Raw genomic sequence first — 26383 nt, forward strand, 5'->3', positions numbered from 1 at the left:
ATGAACAACAGAGACGGAGACAGAGGCGCACAGAAGGCGCCCCGGTGCCAGAAACAATCCAAGGCGCAACAGCAGAGTTCTGGTCCGAAGAAGAACAGGCGGATTCCATCATCATCAACGCCATCTGATAAAGATACCCATCACGGTGGCTCTTCTTCTTCTTCTTCCAAGACAGCGGGGACCACCGTGGACACCGGGAGGAAGGAGGTGAAACTGGAGAGAGAAAAGCGACCGGGGAACGTTGCGCCTTCTCCTGCCATCACAGAATGCCAACAACAAGCGAATCCCGGCGGCGCGCAGAGGAAACTGTCTGATGCCAGCAGCAACGCTTCAGAGGACCTGAGCAAGGATTCCGGGTGCGTGTCAGGGAAACTATCCTCCTCTGACAGCAGTTTGGAGATTTCTGACTGCCCGTCGGAGGGCAACGGCCAGGCTGACTCTCCAAGTGCCACCGAATTAAGTTGGATGGACGGGAAAGCTTATGTGAGCCCAGACGGCTCAGTCGGAGATGGCAACCTGTGCGCATCAGAGGCTACGCACCGCAATGGCACTTTCCATTCAGATGCAGACAACGATTCACCTGGTGTTGGAGGGTCTTCAGGTGTTGGAGGGTCTCCAGGTGTTGGAGGGTCTCCACCAGGTGTTGGCGGGTCTTCGGGTGTGTTCAGCGCGTCAGGGGCATTCATGACCGGGGAGCTCATCATGTGCGAGACAACAGAAGACCTTGTGCGAGAGGTCGAAGACTTGAGATCAGAAAACGAGTATTTGAAAGTAAGGACGTTACATTATTATTATTATTATTATTATTATTATTATTATTATTATTATTATTATTATTATTATTATTATTATTATTATTATTATTATTATTATTAGTAGAACTTGGATACATAGACATTCTCTGGCGTTTTACCTTTCAATTCCCGTAGACTTAAGTGTAGGCTATAGCCCCATAATGTGAACACGTGACAGCCAGGCCAAGAAGTTCAGGCTTTAGTCAGCTGAGCCGATTTTCTGTGACTATAGCCACGCCAAGCTCGATTAGTGACACACGGCTGACTGGCTGACAGGGGGCCAGCAAGCAAGGACGCGTCAAAAGTCAGGTTGGGCAGCAGCCAGCAGGCCTGAAGATTTGTATCAATCTATACAATCTGTAGTATACCTTCTGTGACACTGATCACAGAGCCAGATCAATATAAATGTGGACTCTGGGCCTATGCCTATCATTTAGGCCCCTTGCACCATTATGGAATATGCCAACATTATGGGAAATACGCACAGTCTTCTCTAGAGTCAGACAAGAAGATATAGAGACCAACTTCCCCTCTGTGCGTTCAGTAGAAAGCTATCCGTCTGCAAGCTAGCCTAGCTTAGCACAAATTAATGGAAGTGGATACGGACCACTAGCCAAATTCCAAATGCATTCAAGAAGAAGGTAATTTGTGAACAAATTATTAATGAATATTGGATTAGATAAGATTAGATTAGATTCAAATGTATTGTCATTATACACCACAAGTACAGTATACGGAAAGAAGTTTGGCATCCAACCAGAGTGTAAATGTAACAGTAAAGTGCAATAGTATACAATGTACAGGTGATTAAACTGGGTATAACATAATATAAATTAGTACTACTGAGTAATAGTGCTAATAAGATGTATGTACAGAGTTTATAGTAGTATTAATATGTACAGTGATGCAGGTATAAAGATTATGGTATAGTAAGCCATGCTGACGTATGTATGTATGTATGTATGTATGTATGTGTATATATATATATATATATATATATATATATATATATGCAGTAAATGTAAATACATAAATGTAGTTATATGGTTATACTGTATATAGTTTATATGGCTGTTATGATGCCTAAAACACCATTTTGTTACGGCCATACCTTTTTACATCATTCAAATTGGGAAATGTTTAGGTTTCGAATTCACGGACATGTGTGTGCAAGATCGCAAGCAATCATCACGCTGCTACACCCCTGATAACTAAACGACGGCGACTATCGGTTCTTCTGATGATGTCACGTCTCGCCGTCTTGCAGGATGAGCTGGAGGAGCTGCGTTGCGAGACGCTGGAGATGCGCGACCTGTTCCAGGAGGAGGGCGTCTACCAGCTCCAGGAGCTGCGGGTGCAGCTGGAGCAGGCCAACAAGACGTGTCGCATCCTGCACTACCGCCTTCGCAAGGCTGAGCGCCGGAGCATCAGAGTGGCCCAGACGGGACAGGTGGACGGGGAGCTGGTCCGGACCCTGGAGTACGACATCAAGGTCAGTGTGTGGAGGTGGAGGAACCCCGTTTGGTCGTCTCCCAACGATGGCTTCAATCTCACACCTTGGTGAGAGCCCTCTACTCTTAAGCTTAAAGCTCAGGGTCCCTCCCCACCACTCCCTCAGTGTTCTCCCGCAGGTGGCCAGGATGAGAGCCCTCCATGTGTTTCACTATTAAACCTATTGATCATGAAGATCCATCTATACGACCATGATTGAGGAGTCCGGTTCCATGACATTAGTGTGTGTGTCTGTCTGTCTTTCTTTCTCTCACTTTTTCTGTCTTTCTCTCTTTCTCCCTATTTCTCTCTGTCTCTCTCTCTGTTTCTCTCTCTCTCTCTCATATTCCTGGAGCAGGTTGCCAGGGTGTGCGTGCCCACGGGTGGCCTCGGTAGAACGCGCTCACCACAAACTGCACAACAGAGCTGAGAGCTCTTACTCAAACTGGGCTTTTCGAGTGAATCACGGCGATTCTAGTCAGTCAAAAAAGAACATTTTGGTGGTCTCCGACCGCACTACACGCTAAATAACAGTCTTGCTCATTTCCTGTGACTGCAGGCAACGCACACTCAAAGACTGTAATCAGTTGACGGCCTATGACTCAGATGGCTGTATACTGCGCAGTAAAGAAGGCCCCATCAGTATAGCGCATGCCACCAAACCATAAGTACTATATGCTCAAATGTCTGTATCCTGTTTATTTGTTTTGTTACCATAGCATAATTATGTAGTGAGTTGGTCTTGTGGCGAAGAGCCAGAAAAATGAACTGTAATGTTAACTAGAAAGGCGAGCTCAGCAGATCACAAATCGCCACCAGGCAGCTGCCACACATTTCTTCTTTCTCTATCACACTATTACACACTACTACACACTATTACACTATCACAATATTACATTATTTCACTATTACACACTATTACAGTATTACACACTATTACATTATTACACTAGTACACACTATTACATTATTACATTAGTACACACTATTACATTATTACATTAGTACACACTATTACACTATTATACATTATTATACATAATTACATTTTTACAATATTACACACTATTACACTATCACACTATTACAGTATTACCCATTATTACACTATCACACTATATTACACACTTAAAGTTGGGGTAGAGTGAAAATAAATGTCTTCTGAGTTTGTCACGCCACAGAAAAATGGGTTATTAACCACCCAGCCAAATGTGAATGATATATAACTATATAAAACCCAGCTCAAAAACAGCTAATCTGGCTGCTCTGACCATTTCTCAGAATTGTGGGGGCGTGGTCAGACCATGCTTGATTGACAGCTCCCTTTCAGCTTTTTCTAATCAATCACCAAAATGTTTATTTGTAGAATTATTATATAAATCTATTAACACTAGAACAGCCATGGAGAAAATGTCACTGATTCCCACCGGAATCTCACCCAAATCTTTATTTAACTATACCTCCCTGAGTATGATGCTAATTGTTTGAGCATTTTGCCATTAATTATTTCAATGGACAATGAATTCATAAAATGCATAGGTATATCAACGACAATAAGTTCACTATGGCGTTTGCATGTTGTAAACAGAGGCCAGAGGGCTGATTACCAGAGGCTCTAAGCAGCGAACCTGTGTAGCATCGCCCTCTTGGGTGTAAATCTATACAGAATATCTATTTCAATGGACAATGATGGAAATTAATTCAAATAAAATACTTGTTACTGACCAATGTGAAAAATATTCCTGAATAATAATAATAATAATGCATTTTATTTATAAGGCGCCTTTCAAGGCACTCAAGGTGGCCGTACAACAATTTAAAAACAGTTAAATTCACAATCACAATCCAAACCATGCCCCTGGCCTGCTGTCAGGCTATGTGCCACGTTTCATCCACCACGGCCTTGTAGTTGGCAAGATTAGCTCTGGATAGACACACAGACACACACAACCAAATGCATAATCCCCCCTAGGCTACTGCCTGGTGGAGATAACCAGCACCGTGGAAGGTTAATCACAGTGTTCTTTCATGGGGTATGCTGGTGGCAGCCATACTAGGTTTCTTTACACAGCTGTGTGTGGTGTTGGAATTCCCAAAAGGCAGTATGGATGGGAATGTGATACCCTTGCCAACGCAAACCCCCTCTACCCCCTCTTGTTTTTCATACCCTCGCTGTCCCCGGATTCCTACGAAAATCACTTTCTTGTCTAAGTCTCTTAGTTTCAAGAGAATAGGCCTTGGCTACAAAATGACGTTGTGTTTTATAACCAGGGCTAAGAGTTTTGCCTCACACTGGCCTGATTTGAGGGAAATCTCTGGGGAGCAATAATATAATAACCCATGACTGACTTCTGCTTGCAGGTTGCGAAGAGCGTGTCCCTCCGTCTGCACAATGAACTGGAGTCTGTGCAGAAGAGGAGCTCCCAGCTGGAGTGGGAAAACGAGGGGCTGCGTGAGAGGACACAGGAGCTGCAGGTGGCCAAGCAGGTCCTGCAGGCCGAGCTGGAGAAAGCCAGAGAGGTAATAATAATATACTTTATTTGTATAGCACCTTTCATACAGAAACTGCAGCTCAAAGTGCTTCACGACAGAAAAAAGACAGGCATAAAATGAGCACATAAAGTGCAGACATATAAAATCACAGTTTTTCACATTAGGATCTAACATCCCAACAGGCCACCTTGTTTATGGTTTGATTCAGTTTTAAATAGACAATAATAAAAAGAGTAAGATAAAATAGTGCAGTGCAATAAAATAGTAGATTAGGTACTAGGTATACTATAGGTACTGCCTTAAAGTAACACCACTCGTGGGACGTTTACCTGAAGCGACTAGACGCCTACAGAGAGAGAGAGGCGCTACCTTGAAACAGTAGACTGCACTGTAGGTAGGAAGACATGGTGTGACACACTCGGGTTAAAAATAAATCTATTCATTGTTGTCCGCTCAGTGTTAGTGCCATGCCACATACGAATATGCCACATAAGATATTCCTTTATTGATCCCCTTGGGGGAAATTCGGGCGTCATAGCAGCATGGGGGAAGGGGGAGGGGAGGTACAGGTATGGGCAGAGTAATGGTACAAAGACATAAATATAGGCAATACAATTAGATCTGAATATAAAAATAAATAGTGTAAACAAAAGGTTATATTATATGTTACAATAATTATGGCAATAAAGAATTTGAATCTGAATGAACATGTTTAGCTTATATCTCTGTATCTCTTGGGCCTAGATATGTGGGGCAACCCCAGCCTTGACCTAAAAGCAGCCATTAGTTGTAACCCACCACCCTAGCACCCTATGTGCTCCATAAACCCCCATCCCCTCGGTCCTCGTCTCCATGTCCGTATTACTGGACACAGCTGCCCTGTCCTGCTGTCATGCTGATGTCAGGTGACAGATGACCGGTGGTTTTGCATCAAGGATACATGCTGAGGGCCAGGCTAGCAGCTGACTGCATGGTGCCGGGGTGGGGCGACGCAGCATAGCAGCCCGGAGTCTCGACTCCACGCACAGCTGACATTCTCGCCACCAGAAAGGACAGAGACGGAGAGAGGGAGAGAGAGACAGAGAGAGAGAGAGGGGGAGATAGAGGGGGAGAGAGAGAGAGATATATCTATTTTTGTAACCCACACTCTCCTCTCTTTCTCTCTGGCGTTCTCTCTCTCTGGGTCTATTAAGTTAGGCTAAATCAACCTTTCAAAAAGGCTTGTATTGGACACTGGCATAGTCGTACTGACCTATAAGCACCAATGCTGTCTTGTCAATTGACTTTGTCTTATCAATTTGCTTCTTTATTTATTTCACATCCAGTCCACCTCTCTTTGTCGTCCCTGTTTTGTGCCTTTTCCTTGCTTAACGGCGGTGCACTCCTGCCACACGTGCACGTTTTAATCCAGGCGTTGGCCGCAGGCTCGGTTTGCGCCGCTCATCTAGGACAGCTGCTATAGTCCCTCTGATCCCAGCAAGGGGAAATCCACTTAGATGACCTAATCTATAGGAGGACATCTATCCAGTGTAGATAGACGGGGAGGAGGAAGGAATACACTGCGACTAGACCGCCTGTGACCCCGCCTGCGGGAGATCCACGTGGCGACACAACAATGTCTGTCTGAAAAACCAGTAAACGATAAGTGAAGACACAGAGTAATGAGGTCAGAAATAAGTAGAGCATCACTACACTTTCATTTTAGTGTCAGTAAACACAGATTATATACACTATAGGTTATCCCCTTTTTCCTATTAACAAAGAATAGGCATAATTACTGGTTAGTGATAATTACGTGAATGGTTAGCCCATTGAAACCGGGAAACACATTTGTTTAGTTAGTGAATTAGTAATACTTATGTAAATAGTTAGTTAGTGGAATGAATGAAACATTTTATTTTTGAACATGTATTCTTTACATTCCTCTAAATAAATCATAATATCAAGCTTTGTCAAACAGAACAATCGGAATGAAAAAGAAATTATAAACAAAAAGCAATGTAGTTAGTTGACATGTTCAAAAAAGGAGTAGAGGGAAGCTAAGCTTATTGATCCCTTACATTAAAAGAATGTCCTACATAAATTTGTACTTGATATAACATAATTTAGTATAATACATTATATAATATACATTTTACTATAGTACAAAAAGAGAACTTGAGTCGCTTGACGGCAGTAAATACAACACAATATATATAACATAACTTCGTTTATCCGCATTACTCATTTATATATTTCTCTGTGTATTTTTTAAACTGCTTTTTAAATTGTGCAATATGTTTACTCATTTTGAAGTTATTCCACAACTTCACTCCACAAACGGATATGCACATGCTTTTCAGCATAGTGTGTACCATTGGTTGTTTAAGATTCCCTCTCCCTCTTAAATTATATTCTCCTTCCCTGTCTCTGAACCATCTTTGAATGTTGCCTGGGATTAATTTATATCTGGCTTTGTATACAATGAGAGCAGTTTTGAAATCAACTAAATCCATACATTTCAATGTTTGTAACTTTAGAAATAAGTTATTGGTGCGTTCATAATATCCTACATTGTTGACTATTCTTATTGCTTTTTTTGCATGGTGCATATTGGCTGTAGAGTGCTTTTGTAGGCATTACCCCACACCTACGCATAGTAGTTCATATGGAAGGAAAAGCATACATGGTTTATGGTTTAGAATGTGTCTTATTTTACTTAAAACTCCAACACTCTGTGCCAATTTTGTCCTGACATATTTGACTTGAGGTTTCCAGTTGAGTTTGTGGTCTAATTACACCCAGAAATGTATTCTCAAATACCCTTTCTAGTTTAATACTATCAATCATTAGTTCAACCGGTGTGTTTTCTTGTATATCACGTTTACCAAATATCATGAATTTGGGTTTCTTTATATTTAATGATGATTTATTTGCATCAAACCACACTTTCAACTTGGATAGCTCAGCTGCGACAGTCTTTAACAGCTTTTATCTCTCCCTCACAGAAGACATTTGTATCGTCTGCAATCGTATCGTCTGCTAAAGCGGAAGTGGCGATCTGTGCATCTAGAAAATTCCTCCGGCAGTAATATCTTGTTACGTGGGTCCAGACAAACACTCGAGTGCATTTGGATCGCTTTCGAAACGCAATAATCGATATGATTTCGGCGTTTATTGCGCCATACAAACCGGAAATGGATATAGGAGATTGACGTCAAATAATTGGGATCTTTTTCCTCCAGTCTCATCGGCGAATGGTAAGAGGACACTAACGTTATTTTCAGCCCGATTGTCCATCTCTTTGTTTGCAATCAGTCTGATCAATATATCAACCCATACTAAATAAAGCCGTTACTGACGATCAAGGAATTATAAACGACCCCCCCCCCCTTTCCTTCACGCATGATTAAGCATACTGTATACCGATCATATACATTTGCATTTTTTAATATAGCGTGTATAGGAAAGAAACTCCTTCTTCTTCTTCTTCGATAATCTATCATATGCGTCGGGGCCTAACTAGCGTTTTTGGAATTACAGCAGAAAAGCTTAAAAACATACTTATATTCTAGACGGTATTAACACAACAATGTATGAATGAAAAAATATAACGTTCCCACATCCGGAACGATGGATAATCGATGTTGAATGGGCCATAGTAATGCAGATATAGCTATAATATTTAAAAAGTTATAGCCCTGCAAAGAAGGCATATCCATAGGCTCACAGCGCTGGCAGACTGGGTATAATGATGGGCACAATGCCCGGCGCCCAATGTGTTAATGGTTAGTGAATTAGTAATAATTATGTAAATGGTAGTTAGTGGTTAATGGTTAGTGAATTTGTAATAATTATGTAAATAGTTAGTGGTTAATGGTTAGTGAATTAGTAATAATTATGCAAATAGTTAGTGGTTAATGGTTAGTGAATTAGTAATAATTACGCAAATAGTTAGTGGTTAAGGGTTAGTGAATTAGTAATATTACATTGCAGGTCTCTGCATAGCGACACGGCTTCCTGACATATTCCTCTAGAGACCCTGGGTTGAAAAGGCGATCCATTTCTATTTAAAGCGTTCTAACCTCCTGTCTAGTGTCCACTAATGAGACAATGTTCCCAGACAGAGAGAGACTTAAGTCTACATTCCTCTCATACTCAGACTTAACAAATAAAGTAGGCGGTGGAAAGGATGAACTCGGGGGAAGGAAAGAGTGCCTGCAGTGGATCCCATTAGTTTGCAGGTTCTGTGTGTCGTAACGCCCCGTCTACCTTCACCTGTTAACCCTTTTAGTTTGCAGGTTCTGTGTGTCGTACCGCCCCGTCTACCTTCACCAGTTAACCCTTTTAGTTTGCAGGTTCTGTGTGTCGTAACGCCCCGTCTAGCTTCACCTGTTAACCCTTTTAGTTTGCAGGTTCTGTGTGTCGTAACGTCCCGTCTAGCTTCACCAGTTAACCCTTTTAGTTTGCAGGTTCTGTGTGTCGTAACGTCCCCGTCTACCTTCACCTGTTAACCCTTTTAGTTTGCAGGTTCTGTGTGTCGTAACGTCCCTGTCTAGCTTCACCAGTTAACCCTTTTAGTTTGCAGGTTCTGTGTGTCGTACCGCCCCGTCTACCTTCACCAGTTAACCCTTTTAGTTTGCAGGTTCTGTGTGTCGTAACGCCCCGTCTAGCTTCACCTGTTAACCCTTTTAGTTTGCAGGTTCTGTGTGTCGTAACGTCCCGTCTAGCTTCACCAGTTAACCCCTTTAGTTTGCAGGTTCTGTGTGTCGTAACGTCCCGTCTACCTTCACCTGTTAACCCTTTTAGTTTGCAGGTTCTGTGTGTCGTAACGCCCCGTCTACCTTCACCAGTTAACCCTTTTAGTTTGCAGGTTCTGTGTCGTAACGTCCCCGTCTAGCTTCACCAGTTAACCCTTTTAGTTTGCAGGTTCTGTGTGTTGTAACGACCCGTCTACCTTCACCAGTTAACCCTTTTAGTTTGCATGTTCTGGGTGTCGTAACGACCCGTCTACCTTCACCAGTTAACCCTTTTAGTTTGCAGGTTCTGTGTGTCGTAACGACCCGTCTAGCTTCACCAGTTAACCCTTTTAGGTATTTTTGGAATGTTTTCTCTCATAATTCTATTTTAGAAATAAGTGTCACTGGAATTAGATTATATTAGATTCAAATGTATTGTCATCATACAGCACAAGTACAGTACAATGAAAATAAGTTTGTCATCCAACCAGAGTGCAAATGTAACAGTAAAGTGCAATATACAATGTACAGGTGGTACATATAGAAATTAGTACTACTGAGGGGCGCTCGCCACGAATGACGGAGACGCTGGGCTTGCCTGTTAGAGCCCAGCGCTCTACATTGCTTTCAGTTTAGCTGGTCGTTCATACTAATACACATTGGCCGTATTAGGGGGTGGGAAACTGATGGGTGGGGATCGGGCGTTGTGGACAGCGACTCCTACAGGTCGGTTGGTGCGCCTGCGCAGTAGAATCAGGAAGTGTCGGGGGCAGCGTGAGCCTCCCACACGTTACTCCTCGCCACTGAGAGATCGAGCTGCGCAGGTGAAAAGATGCGACTGCTGTTACCTCAAGTACCGGAGGGGACTTGTGCTATGTATGACTTAGTCCACATTGCAGCCGGCTTGTGGGAGGCAAGAAACAGCGTTCGTGACAGGGGAGGGTTGAATTGGATGATACGAAATTGGGATGGGAGAAAATATAGAAAATGGGAGAAAAAGTGGATAAAAAAAAAAGAAATTAGTACTACTGAGTGTGGTACTGGCTCAGGAGGTAGAGCAGTCATCTGGTAATCGGAAGGTTCCCAGTTCGATTCCGGAAATGGAGACAATCCATAGCAGAGACGGGGGGGGGGGGGGGGGGGGGTAGCACCTTACAAAGAGAGATTTGGACAAAACTCATGTATTTTCAGTTGTGATACATCACCCGAAATATTTCATCCTCTAAATCAAATCAAATTTATTTGTAAGGCCCGACAACACACGTTAATGTCCCCATGGGCCGGACACGTCTTCTTTAAACAAGTCAAGAAGAAAACATCACAATAAGTCAAGAACAAAACAAGAACACCATGAAGTCCAAATTTTTTTAAATAAATGCAAAATAAATAAATGCAACACTCCCAGACATATCCCACACGAAGGTAAGGAAAAACTCACTAAAACCTAGCAATAGGAAAAAATGCACCACAGGCAGTGTGGAGGAGAGAAACCTTAGAAGGGCCATTCAAGGGGGGATCTCCCTTCTAGATGTCGGTGATAGTAGTGTTGCAATAAAACAGGCGGACAGTTGGTAGGCATGCACTCTTATGTGTAGTGAAACACAGATAAGTGCATGCGATACCAACTGACCATTTTGAAAGATTAAAGATAGAGCTGATAGCGATAGCAACTGAAAATGTTTTAAAGATAGAACTGATAGCGGATCTATTTGAGGTGAAGGGGCGGCGCAGATAGGTTCGCATCCTCCCGGTCTTCATCACGGGACGTCCAACACTCCGGTCATCACTCCGAGACAGCCACTCACAGGGAGACAGGGAGACGGGACAGGCGTTAGACAGTTTGCGTGATTGTGATGGGCGGACATAGCTATAGATACAAGTGGTAAGCATATATGTGAATAGAATAGATATATGTAGTAGGCATATCACGTGAATAGAATAGAAGTACTTAACCCAGCAATGAACGTCTGAACCACATTGACAGACCACGGACAGAAGACGGTAAGAAGCTGATCCATGGCCTCTGTGGTGCACGTAGAACAGTCACTGCAATCTTGGCCAAGACCCTGAGACATCCACCACTCTACTACTCTTTACCTATGAATTTAAACAACATTCCAACCATTTAATCTTTAGATAATTCATTTTGAAAGTTGTTCATTTGAAGACTTATAACAGACTTACACTGTTCTTCATCTCAAGGATTCGGATCATAATGAGCAGTGAAAGGGGAATTACGAGCCAAGATAATCTCAGGCCCGCCCTTTTTGATCCTCCAATCACAACAGTTGCATCTCTCAATCGAGATGACATGTCTATCTATTATGCTACGTTCACACTGCAAGCATATGTGACTCAGATCTGATTCATTCATATGTGGTCCTAAATCAGATACAGGTGTGATCTTTTGCAATGTGACCTCATTCTGAACAACAACACGACTTTCATGCACCTTTAACCCGTTCACTACCACACTACAGAAGGTTAACCCGTTCACTACCACACTACAGAAGGTTAACCTTTCACTACCACACTACAGACGGTGAACCTTTCACTACCACACTACAGACGGTTCTGTATCGTATAGCTCTCGCTCGGCGTCACTCTCTGCACTGTCCTCGCACACGTGCACGCGCACTGAATAAAGACCACAATGTACCTTTAATCCCAATATTTGTCTGACCACACCCCTATCAGCTTACCCATATAAGCAGGGGTGGGGCCACCCACTCGCCTCCTTCTCGCTTTCACCACAAGGAAGTGCCTTGGTAGATCCCCACTTGAAGTGATGTGATGGTAGGAGAAGAGTTGGAAAACAAGGATACGTTGACATCATATCTTTATTTTCTCTCTCACTATTTTCGAGAAAATACGGCGATATTGTCTTCGTACTGGAGTGTCTGGAAGATGATGATCATTCTAAAAATCCTCCACCGGTTTTCGTATTGGGAGTTCGCGCCGCTACATGCCTTTCCAACTGCAGTCCTTGCTGTGTGCTGGTTGCGGTAAAGACACAGCTGGGCTGTAGGACGCGCTGCTGTTGTGAGAAGCGGTGGGTTCCAGGTTTGGTGAGTTATGTTTTGCTGGCAAGCTCCACTTGTCTGTTAGTGCTATGGGGGCTAGTTGACAATGTTTATGAAAACCGGCCCCAGACTAGGGTCCTTTGTTCAGCCTCCTAGGCGACAGAAGACCTTGGTCTGAAGCCCATTATAGTTTAACTAGTGGGCCACGACCATTAACACTGGTGATCCCTGTGTTTTCTGGACGAGTGGATGTCTCTCTGTCACCGTGTTAGGCCCCATCTTTCATATCCAAATGAGAGTATTCCCTCACGAGGAGATATGGGCATAGATGTTCATTAGCGGAAGATCTGTGTTCAAAGTCAGCTACACAGACCAGTTGGGAATTGTGCTGGCTCCGTCGGGTGTTGGTAAAATCACCGTTGTAAAACTGTGTTGACATCTTGTTTCTCCTTTCTCTTAAAAAGTGAGGAGGGTTTCAGAACGGCGGCCTGTCTGGGTGAGTGTTATATCATTGTGTACAAGTTCAGGTGATAGCTGCTTAGCTTACGTGATAGTGGTGGCCTACTGTTAGCCAGTCAGCTGTTAGCTGCGGCGCTAGCCTGCTGTGATCACTAGGTGGCCTACCTGGCTAGGCTAGGAAACGTTTGCTTGCTGCTGTCGCTGCTTAGCTTACGTGCTAGTGGTGGCCTACTGTTAGCCAGTCAGCTGTTAGCTGCGGCGCTAGCCTGCTGTGATCACTAGGTGGCCTACCTGGCTAGGCTAGGAAACGTTAGCTTGCTGCTATCGGCCGAGGCCCAGCGCGGGGTGGCTCCGGCCCCTCGCGCGCCGCCGCGGTTCCCAACTCCCCTCTCCCTCACGGGGAGAGGCGGGGGGGGATTCGAAGCTCCCCTCTGGTCGCGTGCGCCGTTCGCTCGGCGTCTCGCGGGCAGGGGCGGTAGCGACCGACGGTTGGAGCGGCCGTTAGATTAATGCTACTCTGTTGAACGTGCTTTGATTATAACATGTTTTAAACACTCTTGACTACGACGTCATCTTTGACAGAGGATGTTCGTCGACCCTGCCCTGAGCCAGGACGGCAAGGACTGCGTCAACAAATGGGACCGTAGCGACGGGTTGGAGCGGCGACGCTGGCCGGGTCGGCAACACAGAACGGCTGTGTTTACTACGGTGCCTTGAGACTGCACTTCGTTGATCTACGCTCCGGGTAGGCAAGGTTTGGCCAGACCTTGTACACTTCTTCTGGCTTTCCCTTCTAAATGTTTTGTAAATAACGATGTTTTCCAAAACGAGTGTTGCTGCACTACATTTAGGATACGACGCGAGTTATGTGTGAATTGTCTTGTCACTGGTATTTAGCTTCTCCATGCAAATCGGGTTGTTGTTACAGATGTGAAAATGATCTGGTTTGTTGTGTTGAGAAACATCATGTGTGTTTATATGTACCGTGTACTCACAACTAAGGGGGTTAACTAACCTATAAAGCTATGCTTAGTGACAAATGAGTAAAGAATGATTCTTTTCTCAGCCTGTAATGACAATGAACAGTGTGTTCACATATTAACAGGTTTTCCTGTTTAACTGGCCGTATTAAGGGTAAAGTAGGAGGATTGTGTTTCCCCCCGGTTCCCTGGGGACTTCTTCATCCTCCTTTCAGACATGTTGTTGCACTACATTGTGTCACTGTGTGGTAGCTGGTAGGGATACGATGTAACCCTTAGCTTGATTGCTGAGGTTGTGCTAAAACTGCTGGAGAAACTTTATTTTCCTAAAAGAGAAAATTGTTTGGTCGCTTTCGTGTGTGCTTAGCAAGGCCTGTGGCCGATACTAATCGAGAATTATGTATTCTCTCATTATGAAAAACGGCGTTCCTCTGTAGAGTGTTTTTGCCATTTTTTGTAGGTGATGATGGGTTGTGTGTGTCATGTGACCTACAACTGGGTTGGACTGGCCACAGAAGCACATGTGTAAGTTTGGTACCGGGGCTCTTGGAGAGCCCTCTCTATTCTGTGTTTTTTCCTTAGTAAAAATCAGATAGCAGGTTAGCTCATGCGCTGTGTGAAGCTGTCAGACGTTTCATAGAGCTGACTATGACTGTGTCATACTCTCTTTTTGTCATTACATCGTATCATGGGTGTGGGGTCGTAAAGGGGTGAACTGGTAACCTTTCCTCCCCCTTTTTTCTGTTGGTCAGGGGTAAACCCACCTGTCCTTCAAGGTTCCTGTCACGTTGCGGTTCGGCACGTTACAGGGTGAGGGGGGGGGGGGGGGGAGGGAGTTTCCTGGTCCCACGGCCTGGAATATTGGGCGTGTGCACCGCAGAAATTCACCCGCCATAGAGTACGTCACCGTGCGCGTCTCTGTTGGTAGGACTTCCGTGTGCTGTTCAGGACCATGTGATGGACCTGTTTTTTTTTTTGATCCACTTTTTCTCCCATTTTTCTAGATTTTCTCCCATCCCAATTTCGTATCATCCAATTCAACCCTCCCCTGTCACGAACGCTGTTTCTTGCCTCCCACAAGCCGGCTGCAATGTGGACTAAGTCATACATAGCACAAGTCCCCTCCGGTACTTGAGGTAACAGCAGTCGCATCTTTTCACCTGCGCAGCTCGATCTCTCAGTGTCGAGGAGTAACGCGTGGGAGGCTCACGCTGCCCCCGACACTTCCTGATTCTACTGCGCAGGCGCACCAACCGACTTGTAGGAGTCGCTTGTTCACAACGTTCGATCCCCACCCTTCAGTTTTCCCTCCCCGTAATACGGCCAATGTGTATTACTGCGGACGACCAGCCAAACTGAAAAACAATGTGGAGAGCTGGATTCGAACACGCGAATCCTAGCGTCTCCACACTGGTGGCGAGTGCCTTGCCCACTACACCACCTAGGCGCCCTATGTGATGGATCTGTTTCGGGGGGTGGTCAGGGCTCCTCCTCACCAAGCTCCTATTCGGGCCTTCTGTGAGTTGGGACTCCTTCCGTGAGGAGGGAGCCTCCTTCAGAGTACAGAGCCTCCTCCTCAGATTGTCAAGGTGAGTGGACCCTCTAGAAGGAGTCCTACTCTATTGTGTATGTATTCGATTCAATTCGATTATTGAGTGTGTATGGGTTCAGTGCCTCCTCCCCGGAGAGCCCTAAAACCAATTTTTTACATGGCTCAAGGTGCAATATATTCTTTTCAATCTGTACAGCTCGCGTGGGAAGTCTCTCTGGGGATTCCCGTCTCCTTCCTATGGGAGGGTGGTGGGATGTAAAAATGTGAAATTTTTTTACCCCCGGCTGTGTAGACTGGGATACATACTGTTGGTGCTTCCTTCTTTTCTACTAAAAAGAGTTGGAATTAGGAAGTATCACACCCCTCTTGTCGTTCCCCTGGGCGCCTTGGGGATTCAATGACAGGTCTAAATAGCCTGTTCATTGATGTGGGTGTGTCCCGACGCACGTATAGTGCTAGCTCGGGGTGTTCTGTAAACGGGCGACTGACTGGCACGCCTTGGTTGCTTGAGGTTAAAACGGCGTTTTTATAAAGCAACTGGGATGGAGGTTTTTCCTCTTCCGACGACCAAATCCGACGACCTGGTTTGGTTGTCGACGGATTCTCGTTCATATCTGGGGGATGATGACTGAATGGATCTGAACATATGTAGAGGGGTCTCACGCCCTGGGGGTGGGCCACCGGGCGCGGTTCGCCCGAACGTCTGGGTGGCGCCTTCTTTTCATGTTTAAGATCAACACTCATATCTGCCCCTTCTCCTGGAGTAGGCATGTCGGCGTGGTTAGGGCACGGGACTGGTTCTGGTCACGCTGGTCCGGATCAGTTGAACCCGTTGTCCGCCGGGGATGCAGATCTGCTGTTCTGGTACCCTGAGGGACTTGGGCTTTTTTCAGGGGGAAAAATGCCAGGTCGGTCCGGGTGTCACAGGGTTAAGCGCTATGGAAACCCTGGTTGGGTAAATGTTTTACTCAGCACTGTCATAATGGCTTACGGCCATGCCAACCTGTACACGCTCGATCTCGTCAGATCTCGGCCGCTACGCAGGTTGGTCCTGGTTAGTATTTGGTTGGGAGACCGCCTGGGAATACCAAGTACGGTGTGCTTGGGGCTGGTTCTCCATTCTTTTTCGCTCCTCTCTCACGCATGGCGAAGAGGGGCCTGTTGGGGTGGTCTTTGACCTCCTCTGGTGACCCTGTGCTTCCCGTATCGCCGGGCCCGGTCCGAAGTCATGTTTCGTCGACCCGTAGGCCTGGGTTAACCCTTTTTTGAAAACTGAAACACTTGTACTGCGGTATAGCCGGTGTATACCCGCAGGTGTGTTTTGGAGTTTTTTTCTTGAGGAGTTATAGGAACAACCACCGCATTGGGTAACACCAAGGTGGTTGATTCCCTGGTGTGTTGGAGCAGTGTTAACTCCCGGGTTCACCGGTTGAGGGTGCCCCTGCACGTTCATGACGTCTGCCAATCGTGTCAGCCTTCTCTGCCTCAACCCTCTGGGTGGGGGCTTTTTAAATGGAGGCTTGGTCATGCAACAACGCCAGCTTACGCCCCTTCCGCCGGGGCGGCTGTGTTCAGCTGTCCCCTCTGGCGCCTGTCTCGTCCGCAGTCTCCAGGCTAGGGTTAACAGCCTGTTGCCTGGTTTTTCCCCGGTGCGCTGCCTGCTTCCGTTGGTTAACCTTTTTTGTGTGCTTACGGCCATGCTGACTGCCTGTTCTGCAGGGTCAGTGTGCCAGGCGGTGTACTATTGGGGGGACAGGGCCCGCTCGGCTGAGGGGCCTTTGTCCGAATATGCTGGCGATGTGGGGGGCGGGGTCACTAAGTGCCCACCTGGTGGGGTCTTGATGCTGGCATCATGGACTTCTCCGGGCCCCCGTTCCAGGGGGTCCAGTCCCTTTGGTGGGTCTGGGTCTTCCTTCGCGCTCCGCTGCTACGGCCTTGCCATGGGGTTGGGTTTGCCCTTGACCCCGTGATTCTGGGGGCAGTAACGAGGTTGTTCCCTCTGTTCCCGGGTGGCATGCGGGTTGTGCGTGTGTGTAGTCGTGGGGTCAAGCCACGGTCTGCTCACCCTGTGCGTTGAGTTGCTTGAGTGCCTCTTCGCACGGTCGGGTCCGTCGCCCTCCCGTGAAGCCCCCAATAGGGGGGGTGCCCTCCATTAGGGTGGGTCGGGGGGGCTCGGCCCTCCCTGTTCTGATGGTTGTGGGGGGCTTTCAGCGGGGTGTATTTGTCGGCCGATGGCTCTCGCTCGGCCTCCCTTGTGCAGAGAGTGACGCCGAGCGAGAGCTATACGATACAGAACGTTAGGTTATGACTATAACCAAGTTCTGTTAGTATAGCGACGCTCGGCATCCGACGCCGCTGCAGCCCTTGATCTCGCCTTGTGGTGAAAGCTTGGGAAGGAGGCGAGTGGGTGGCCCCACCCCTGCTTATATGGGTAAGCTGATAGGGGTGTGGTCAGACAAATATTGGGATTAAAGGTACATTGTGGTCTTTATTCAGTGCGCGTGCACGTGTGCGAGGACAGTGCAGAGAGTGACGCCGAGCGTCGCTATACTAACAGAACTTGGTTATAGTCATAACCTAACGTTAACCTTTCACTACCACACTACAGACGGTTAACCTTTCACTACCACACTACAGACGGTTAACCTTTCACTACCACACTACAGATGGTGAACCTTTGACTACAGACGGTGAACCTTTCACTACCACACTACAGACGGTTAACCTTTCACTACCACACTACAGACGGTTAACCCTTTCACTACCACACTACAGACGGTTAACCTTTCACTACCACACTACAGACGGTTAACCTTTCACTACCACACTACAGACGGTTAACCTTTCACTACCACACTACAGACGGTTAACCCTTTCACTACCACACTACAGACGGTTAACCTTTCACTACCACACTACAGACGGTTAACCCTTTCACTACCACACTACATAAGATTAACCCTTTCACTGCCACTACAGCCGGTTAACCTTTCACTACCACACTACAGACTGTTAACCTTTCACTACCACACTACAGACTGTTAACCCTTTCACTACCACACTACAGACGGTTAACCTTTCACTACCACACTACAGACGGTTAACCTTTCACTACCACACTACAGACTGTTAACCTTTCACTACCACACTACAGACGGTTAACCTTTCACTACCACACTACAGACGGTTAACCTTTCACTACCACACCACAGACGGTTAACCTTCTGTAGTGAAAGGGTTAACCCTTTGTCGTGTGGCAGTGAAAGGTTTAACCTTCTGTATTGTCGCAGTGAAAGGGTTAACCCTTTGGTAGTGTGGTAGTGAAAGGGTTAAGTCACTCTAGATTGACATTTGTCACAATGTCTTACATCCATCTCCTTTATTGTTCATTTGCGCATGCGGGTCAGTTCAGGAGCGTGACCAGTTCACGCTGGAATCAGATTTTGGCCACATTTAAAAAATAATGTGAACAGCCAAACAAAAACGATCAGATCTGAGCAATAAATCAGAATTTAGTGTGAATGTAGCCGTACTCTCCTCCTCTTTTTTATATCTTTTTTAAGATATATTTTTAGGGAATCTTTTTAAGTGCATTTTATTGACAGGACAGTTCGGAAATTTGGAGAGAGAGAGAGATGGGGAGGACACGCAACACTGTCCTGGGCCAGATTCGAACCCAGGAAGTTGTGACTATGCTACAAGCGTATACACGTGGTGTTACGAGCTGGCTCACGCTTGCAACAAAAAGGGAGACACGGGCACAATTTAAGAAATAACAAAAGGAATTAATTTAAATATACTAAAAAGTACCAACAGAACAAAACATGTAAGCAGTGCATGGATGAGAGTGTATGTGCAGCATGAATGTTGGAAGTGTAAAAACCAAGGCAGGCTTCTAAACAAACAAAGTAACCAAAACGGGTGGAGAGAGAAAAGACTAAAAAAAGCCTGCATGTATAAAGGACTGGGACACACAGGCCCAGGTGTGCCCCAATTGCCCTGATGACCCTCCCCAGCTTTGCTCTGCCAGCTCCACCCACCAATCCTGTGAGACAAGACACAAGCAGAGCAAACAAGCAAACAATGTGGGGGAGGGTCATCACAGTGGTGCGCCACCGGGGCGCCCCCCTCTCTCCTCCTCCTTTGATGTCGGCTGCAGGATGGTTTGTGTTTTAACGTATGAATATCACTGTTGAACATAATCCATAACCCATACAAGAAGATCTCTGATGCGTTGTTGGCAAGGATAATCCCATACAATTCTAACCAGGTACTTTTCTTTTTTGAACTCCCAGAGTACTCTAAAGAGGAAGGGCGCCAGATCACCAGCACTCAGCAAGGCTGAGAAGAGGCTTTCTCAACAGATTGAGGTTTGATATATTCATGTTTCTTGACTGATCTCAAATGCAATTAGTTCGATCAGTAGGAGCACATAATTCTAATAAAATCTGAATAAGATCCCAGCATATTCAAATACATCTGCATATCAGACCAGCATCTTCAAACATATCTGCACAACAGACCAGTATATTCAAATATATATGCACATCACCCCAGCATATTCAAATATATCTCTGCTCTTTATTACACCACTGTCCTCACTCTGATGCGTGTTCCCTGTAGGACGACAGCGCTGATCTCAAGTGCCAGCTCCACTTTGCCAAAGAGGAATTGTCTCTCATGTGCAAGAAACTGGCCAAGTTGGTATCGGAGAGTGAGAGCATGCGCGAGGAGCTGCTGAAGTACCGCGCGACCTACGGAGGCGACCTGGGCGCCGGCCGGTCGCCCGAAGGCGAGGCGAACTCCTCCGCGCACACCAGGGAGGCGGACGTCAGGGTGCACCTGCGTCTGGTGGAGGAGGAGGCCACGCTGCTGAGCCGGCGCATCGTGGAGCTGGAGGTGGAGAACCGCGGCCTGAGGGCGGAGATGAGCGACCTCAGGGAGAGGATGGGGGGTGGGGAGGAGGAGGAGGAGGAGGCAGCGGAGGAGCCGCGGGAAGCGGCGGCGGCGGCGGAGGAAAGCCTGTCCCCGTCCGACTGGGTGAGGGACGGAGAGGGACGGGAGCGAGGTTTGGAAACGGCACCTGTGGAGTATGAACGGGAGGACGACGGGAAGGACATGGAAGGGACAGTGGAGCTCGAGGACTCTCTCCCGAGGGGCAACGACCAAACGCAGGTGGACGGGATGTCCGACGCTTGCCAGGTTACTCGTGAGGGCCCCGTGGGGGGGGAGTGGGATCCCGTGGATCTTCGAGAGGACGACCCCGACAAGAAGAAGGGGGGCGGAGGTCTCCACACGTTGACCGTCGAGGACAACGAGGCGCTGCTCGCTCTGAGAGACCATTCCTGCATCGTGAGCTCGGCCCTCCGGCTTCTGGCGACGCCGTCCAAAAACGGCCATTGCTCCTCTCCTTCGTCTCCTCCTCACGCCTCCCAGACGGAGGTGGACCCGAAGGCCCGGCTCCGGGAGCAGCAGGACCCGGGCTCACAGGTGCCCCTGGGCGAGGCTCTGGAGCTTTTGCAAACCATGCTGTTGGCCTTCATCGGGAGGGTGGAGACGATGCTGACGACGGGAGGAGAGTCTGGCGGTCCTTCCCTTCAGAAGGACAGGAGTGGCTGGGACTCTCACATTATGTCCTTTCTTCCCGGAGGCCGTGCGGCGGTCGTGGGGTCGCAGGGGAAGCGGGAGAGCGCGGAGGAGGACCTGCGGGCCGCGGAGGTCAAGGAGAGAGCGAAACAGGGACGGCCGGCACCTCCTGCTCCCAGCTGCAGAGACCCGATGATGCGTCTCACCCTGCAGATCCTCTGGGTCCTCCACCACTGGTGTCAGGGAAGAGGACCTGGACGAGAGGGAAAAGAGGTGGGCAGGAGGAAATGTATCATTGTAATTGGTTAGAGGAACAGGTTTGTGATTGTAGGGTTGGGAGTTCGAGGGTGAATAGCGCTCTCCTCTCCCTCAAAAACGACCACTGAAGTGCCATTGAGCAAGGCACGGAACCCCCAGATGTAGATGTGTGTGTGTGTGGTTTAGTTTATTAGGATCCCCAATTAGCTATAACATTACAGTAGCTATTCTTCCTGGGGTCCACAAAAAACCTACATTATGACCATGCAACATAATACTTACATCCTAACATTACAAGTAAACATGACAAAGGACTAGTCTACACACACATGGACATAATACTTACATCATAACATGACATTACAAGTAAACATGACAAAGGACTAGTACACACACATAATACTTACATCATAACATTACAAGTAAACATGACAAAGGACTAGAGACTTGGACTCGTGTACACACACACGCACACGCACACGCACACAAAAGACAACCACCAATATCCAATAATCTAATATCCAGTAATCAAACTATGTGAAATGGCTAAGAATACTTAACTGTACACAACTATATACCCACAAGACTTGTGTATTTTGATCCAGGTCAGAGAGACAACCATGTCCATGCTGCAGGGACTAATGCGAGAACTGGGAGCAGAGCTTCAGGACGAAGGGGTTGAATTCAAGACCGAGGACAAGGCCACTCAGGGCAAAGGAACTGAGGTAAGGAAGGCGTTTTCACTTCATACTGTTACTTCAGAAGGGTTTTACTTATATTGGAATACTATTAATTAGGTAAAATTAAAAGGCCAAAGACTTACTCAAGTACTTAGTTACTTTTTAAACTAAACCTATTAAGATTTTGTACATGTTCCAAAGTTGTCCCCACAAAATGAACTTGGGTACAACTTTAAGCATGGTTTTTGCACATTTCTTTAAAGAATCATTGTACATCCAAGGTTTGGAGATGGTCTCCTTTTTAATCATATCTATAAAGCTAGTATTGGTTATGAGTAAGTACTTAAACGTGACTATAAGTAAATGTATAGGCTTCTCAATCACAGAAACTAGAGGAATAGTAATCATTTACTTTATACCTCTTGGGGACACAGTGGTAAAGCCCAACTGATGGTATTTCTCAGGCAAGGCCTCTTCCCTGCACTCCTGAGAAGACTCACGCCACAGTATTTAGGCTAATCTCATGGGCTACAGCCAAACAGGACATGCATGTTCACGTCTCGTGCACGACAACACTCAGCTGATTGGCTGCCGTGCCCAAGCTCATGGTCTGCCATGAAAGAACGGGTGATGAGCACACACAGCATGTTGTTGTCCATTGACAACTCGCATAAGCAGGGCCGGACTGGGGAAATAATTCAGGCTGGGAAATATAGTGTGAAAGGCTGTTAAAGGTAACGCGGTATTAACACATTATTGCCCGATTCTATTAACACCACTGTTTTTTTTTAACTCACGATTAACTTAAGATTTTTTTTTTTTTTTTTTTTTACTTGTTCTTATTTTTTTTTACTAGACTTCACTCGGGTGTATTATTGATGCTCTCATTGATACTATGTTTGTTTCTGAAGTGTGTGTGTGTGTGAGATATAGAGAGAGAGAGCGAGGGGGGTGTGAGAGATGAGGAAGGGGCAAGAGAAGAAGCTGGGAGAGTGTGTGTGAGAGAGAGGGGGGGGTGTGATTACTCAGCCCTTGTGTGGGTGAATGTAACAAGTCCCTATTATTTCATGCACACTTTATTCATTGTTTTAAATTATTATTTTCTTTTAAGTTATTTTGTGCATCACTCTGTTTTGAATTTGATGCAAATTTGCAATGCATGAGGGTCATCCTTTTGTGTTAAATTGCTGCATAAAGCATTTGTTGACTCATGTTGATTAAGAGTATTAAAACTTGGAACTTGAAAAAGATCTGTTTAAGGTAGATAAAAAGAAATGCGATTAATTAGCGATTAATCGCGAGTTAACTATGGACAATCATGCGATTAATCGCGATTAAATATTTTAATCGATTGACAGCACTATGTGAAATATAGCCCCAGTCAGGCCACTTTCTAAGTGGGGGTCCCCCACCAGGAATTATTTTGTTACAAAGACTTAATTTCCTGCATTCTGGTGCGGGAATCTTTGACATTTTAAATGTTTAAATGCCAGTGTTTGTGATGGGCATCACAAATTATTGTAAAAAAAACACACAAAGTAAAATATTTTCAATATATCAAATGCAAAGTAAATTTTTCTGGGGGGGATTATTACAGGCTAGGCATGTGTCAATGATTAGCAACAACACAGATTTTGATAGATATTTTGTTTTTTCTAATGTCAGATTTAACAACAACTCTTTTCAGAAAAGTGGGAGTATTTCATTTTTAATTTTTGATCTAAAAATAAAAATGGTTATGATCAGGGCTGAAGTTGAATAAAAGATTTATGACTGTTTAGACTGCATTACTCTCTGTCACAGTGATGTCCTGGTTGTTCCCCACTTAGGTTATCTAACTATCGCGCCGCCGCAACTAGAAACACTGGCCTGGCCTGCTTCTAAGTTCAGTGGCCTGACAAAAAAAAAAATATATATATATATATATAATATATATATATATATATATTTTTTTTTTCAAGTACCACCAGCAGTACCACCAAGTACCACCAGTGGTACGCGTACCACAGTTTGAGAACCACTGAGCTAGATCAACCTGAGTACCTCCCACTTCTCACTCCTTTTAGGTGTAGGCTTTTGTTTTGGTAGTTTTCTATTAGATTAGATTTAAATGTATTGTCATTATACAGCACAAGTACAGTACAACGATGAGACAGTAAAGTGCAATAGTAATATACAATGTACAAGAGAATAAACTCTGTATAAAATATATAAATTAGTACTACTGAGTAATAGTGCAGATCAGATGTATGTACAGAGTTGTAGTATTAATTAATTAGTTGTAGTACAATCCGCCCAGCCACTCGCCTCACTGAATAGCATTAACATACTGTAAACTGGCAGTGCGTGCTGGCCGTCATGGCTGTGAAAATAGCTTAACCCTGTGAATTTTGCACTGGCCAGCAGCAGAACTAGTAAGGGATATGTAGAGATATAGTAGTAGCGACAGGTATGTAAAAAGGATTATATTACAATAGATAGTAGTAATAAAATGAGGTCAAATAAAATAGTAAATTTCGACAGAAAGTGTCTTGCGTACAAGTGTATGCATCATAAGGTGCAGTGCAGGGTCCATGTGTGTGTGTGTCTGTGTCCAATAACAATAAGTAGTAGTAATACTACTATAAAATTATAATCATAGTTACATGGTGGTGAGAGCACTCACTATAATCACAGTTGTATCAGTGGCGGCTGGTGAATTCTTCTCCAGGGGGGGCGCTATACCAAACATTTTGCAAACATGTACCGAGGTATCACAATGTCACACACACACACACAAACGCACGCGTGCACGCATTGACGAAACCACACACTGAGTAGCCTACTGTGCACGTCAGAGCTTCGGCGAAACCACAAGGTACGAATATTTAAGTAGGTAAGAGTACAACTATCACCATTGCCATCAATCAATATATGATCACAGTCAATGCAGCCACGTTTCCAATAGCGCCTACACAAACACGCACGCCCAGATCTCAAAACTCACTCTCTCGCTCTCGCTCTCTCTCTCTCTCGGACTCGGGAGCAGCATATTATCACTGTAATATATTTGTGCATGCTCCCACGCGCACACCCGTATTCAGATCCGTACAATAATAATCACAGAGGTATATCTTGTCATTTGAAACAAGTTACCAATATATTGTCCCAGGCGAAATTAATTAGTATCCCCCTCTATCTCTCTATCTCTCTCTTTCTCTCTCTCTCTCACACACACACAGCATGACGTGGAATCCCAGGCACTAACCTTACACAAATTAGAAGGAACTGCAAAGGATCATCTAGTATACAGTATATACCAAGAATAACTTCAGTATGAGTACAGCATATTTAGCATATTGTTAAAAGAGCCAAGGCTAGCTTGCGTAAATTAAACATAGACTTACCATCGCAAGAGTTGAAGGGGGCGAGATATTCAGCTGTCCACAAGCCATAATCCACTTTTTTTCTTTTAAATCCACTCAAAAAGAAACTCCAGTAACAGTCCATGGGCATGTTGCATCTGTCCCTGTCGTTTTAAAAAGCAGGAATTGAAAGCAACATACGGTATTTACATGACTGCATCCAGCTAGCATATAGCTTCTTGTTAGCCAAGTAGCCAACACTTCTTACGACCAGCTTGAAAACTACAGAGTATATTGTCTTCCTCTGTCTGTTGATTGTTTCTGAATTGAGATATCAGGCTGATGAGGTCGAAACTCTTTCACTCCAGTGTTCATCTCTCAAAAGGTATTGTTTTGAGGGATTTACCTGCATTTTCGAGGTTGGAATGTTCTGCCCTCATGATCCATGGTAGCTACTAGTAAGCTAGCAAACTCTCCGTTCTGTGTGGAGGGAGTGACAACCAGTGATGCCGGTAACGCGTTACTAAGTAACGCGTTATTGTAATCTGATTACTTTCCCCCGAAAATAGTAATCTAACGCGTTAATCTTTAAAAGCCAGTAATCTGATTGCAGTTACTTGTCCAAGTGGCTGTGCATTACTATTTCGTTACTATCTCATCATAAATTCATAATGCAGGCGGAATGCAGTATTTTATTTCGTTTTCGACAGTCAAAAATACATTTTGAGCCGTTTTTCTTTTGGGAGTGACGTAGTGTGGCAGTGAAAGGGTTACACAAGAATGTGTCCCGCGGGCCGCGGCGTGACTGGACACTCTGTCTGTGAGTGACTCTGCTTTGGTACAATCACATTCCCCATCCACAGTCTGCGAATCAGAGGCAGAGTAGGGCGGGTCTTCACAGCACGTCATGTGACATATGCGCCAATCGTGTGACAGCAGGGCTCCGTCGTCGGAGAATTCCACCCCAAAACGCTTGGCAAAATTAAAAGTGAGTTTCTGTTCAGA

At 45.4% G+C, this 26383-nt stretch overlaps 1 protein-coding gene across 1 annotated transcript in view; it reads left to right on the forward strand.

Annotated features, from left to right (window-relative positions):
* Positions 1-26383, forward strand: part of LOC311244155 (uncharacterized protein) — a gene marked incomplete at both ends in the record, with an annotated part of 29884 nt that continues 3501 nt past the window's right edge. Inside the window, 6 exons of the mRNA XM_084333563.1 lie at positions 1-771; positions 2062-2286; positions 4647-4805; positions 19806-19874; positions 20134-21369; positions 21960-22079. Of these exons, the coding sequence (XP_084189689.1) occupies positions 1-771; positions 2062-2286; positions 4647-4805; positions 19806-19874; positions 20134-21369; positions 21960-22079 (2580 nt within the window). The remainder of the gene's footprint in view (positions 772-2061; positions 2287-4646; positions 4806-19805; positions 19875-20133; positions 21370-21959; positions 22080-26383) is intronic.

This window comes from Notolepis coatsorum, assembly GCF_963971535.1.
Source record: "Notolepis coatsorum genome assembly, chromosome: 17".
NCBI lineage: Eukaryota > Metazoa > Chordata > Actinopteri > Aulopiformes > Paralepididae > Notolepis > Notolepis coatsorum.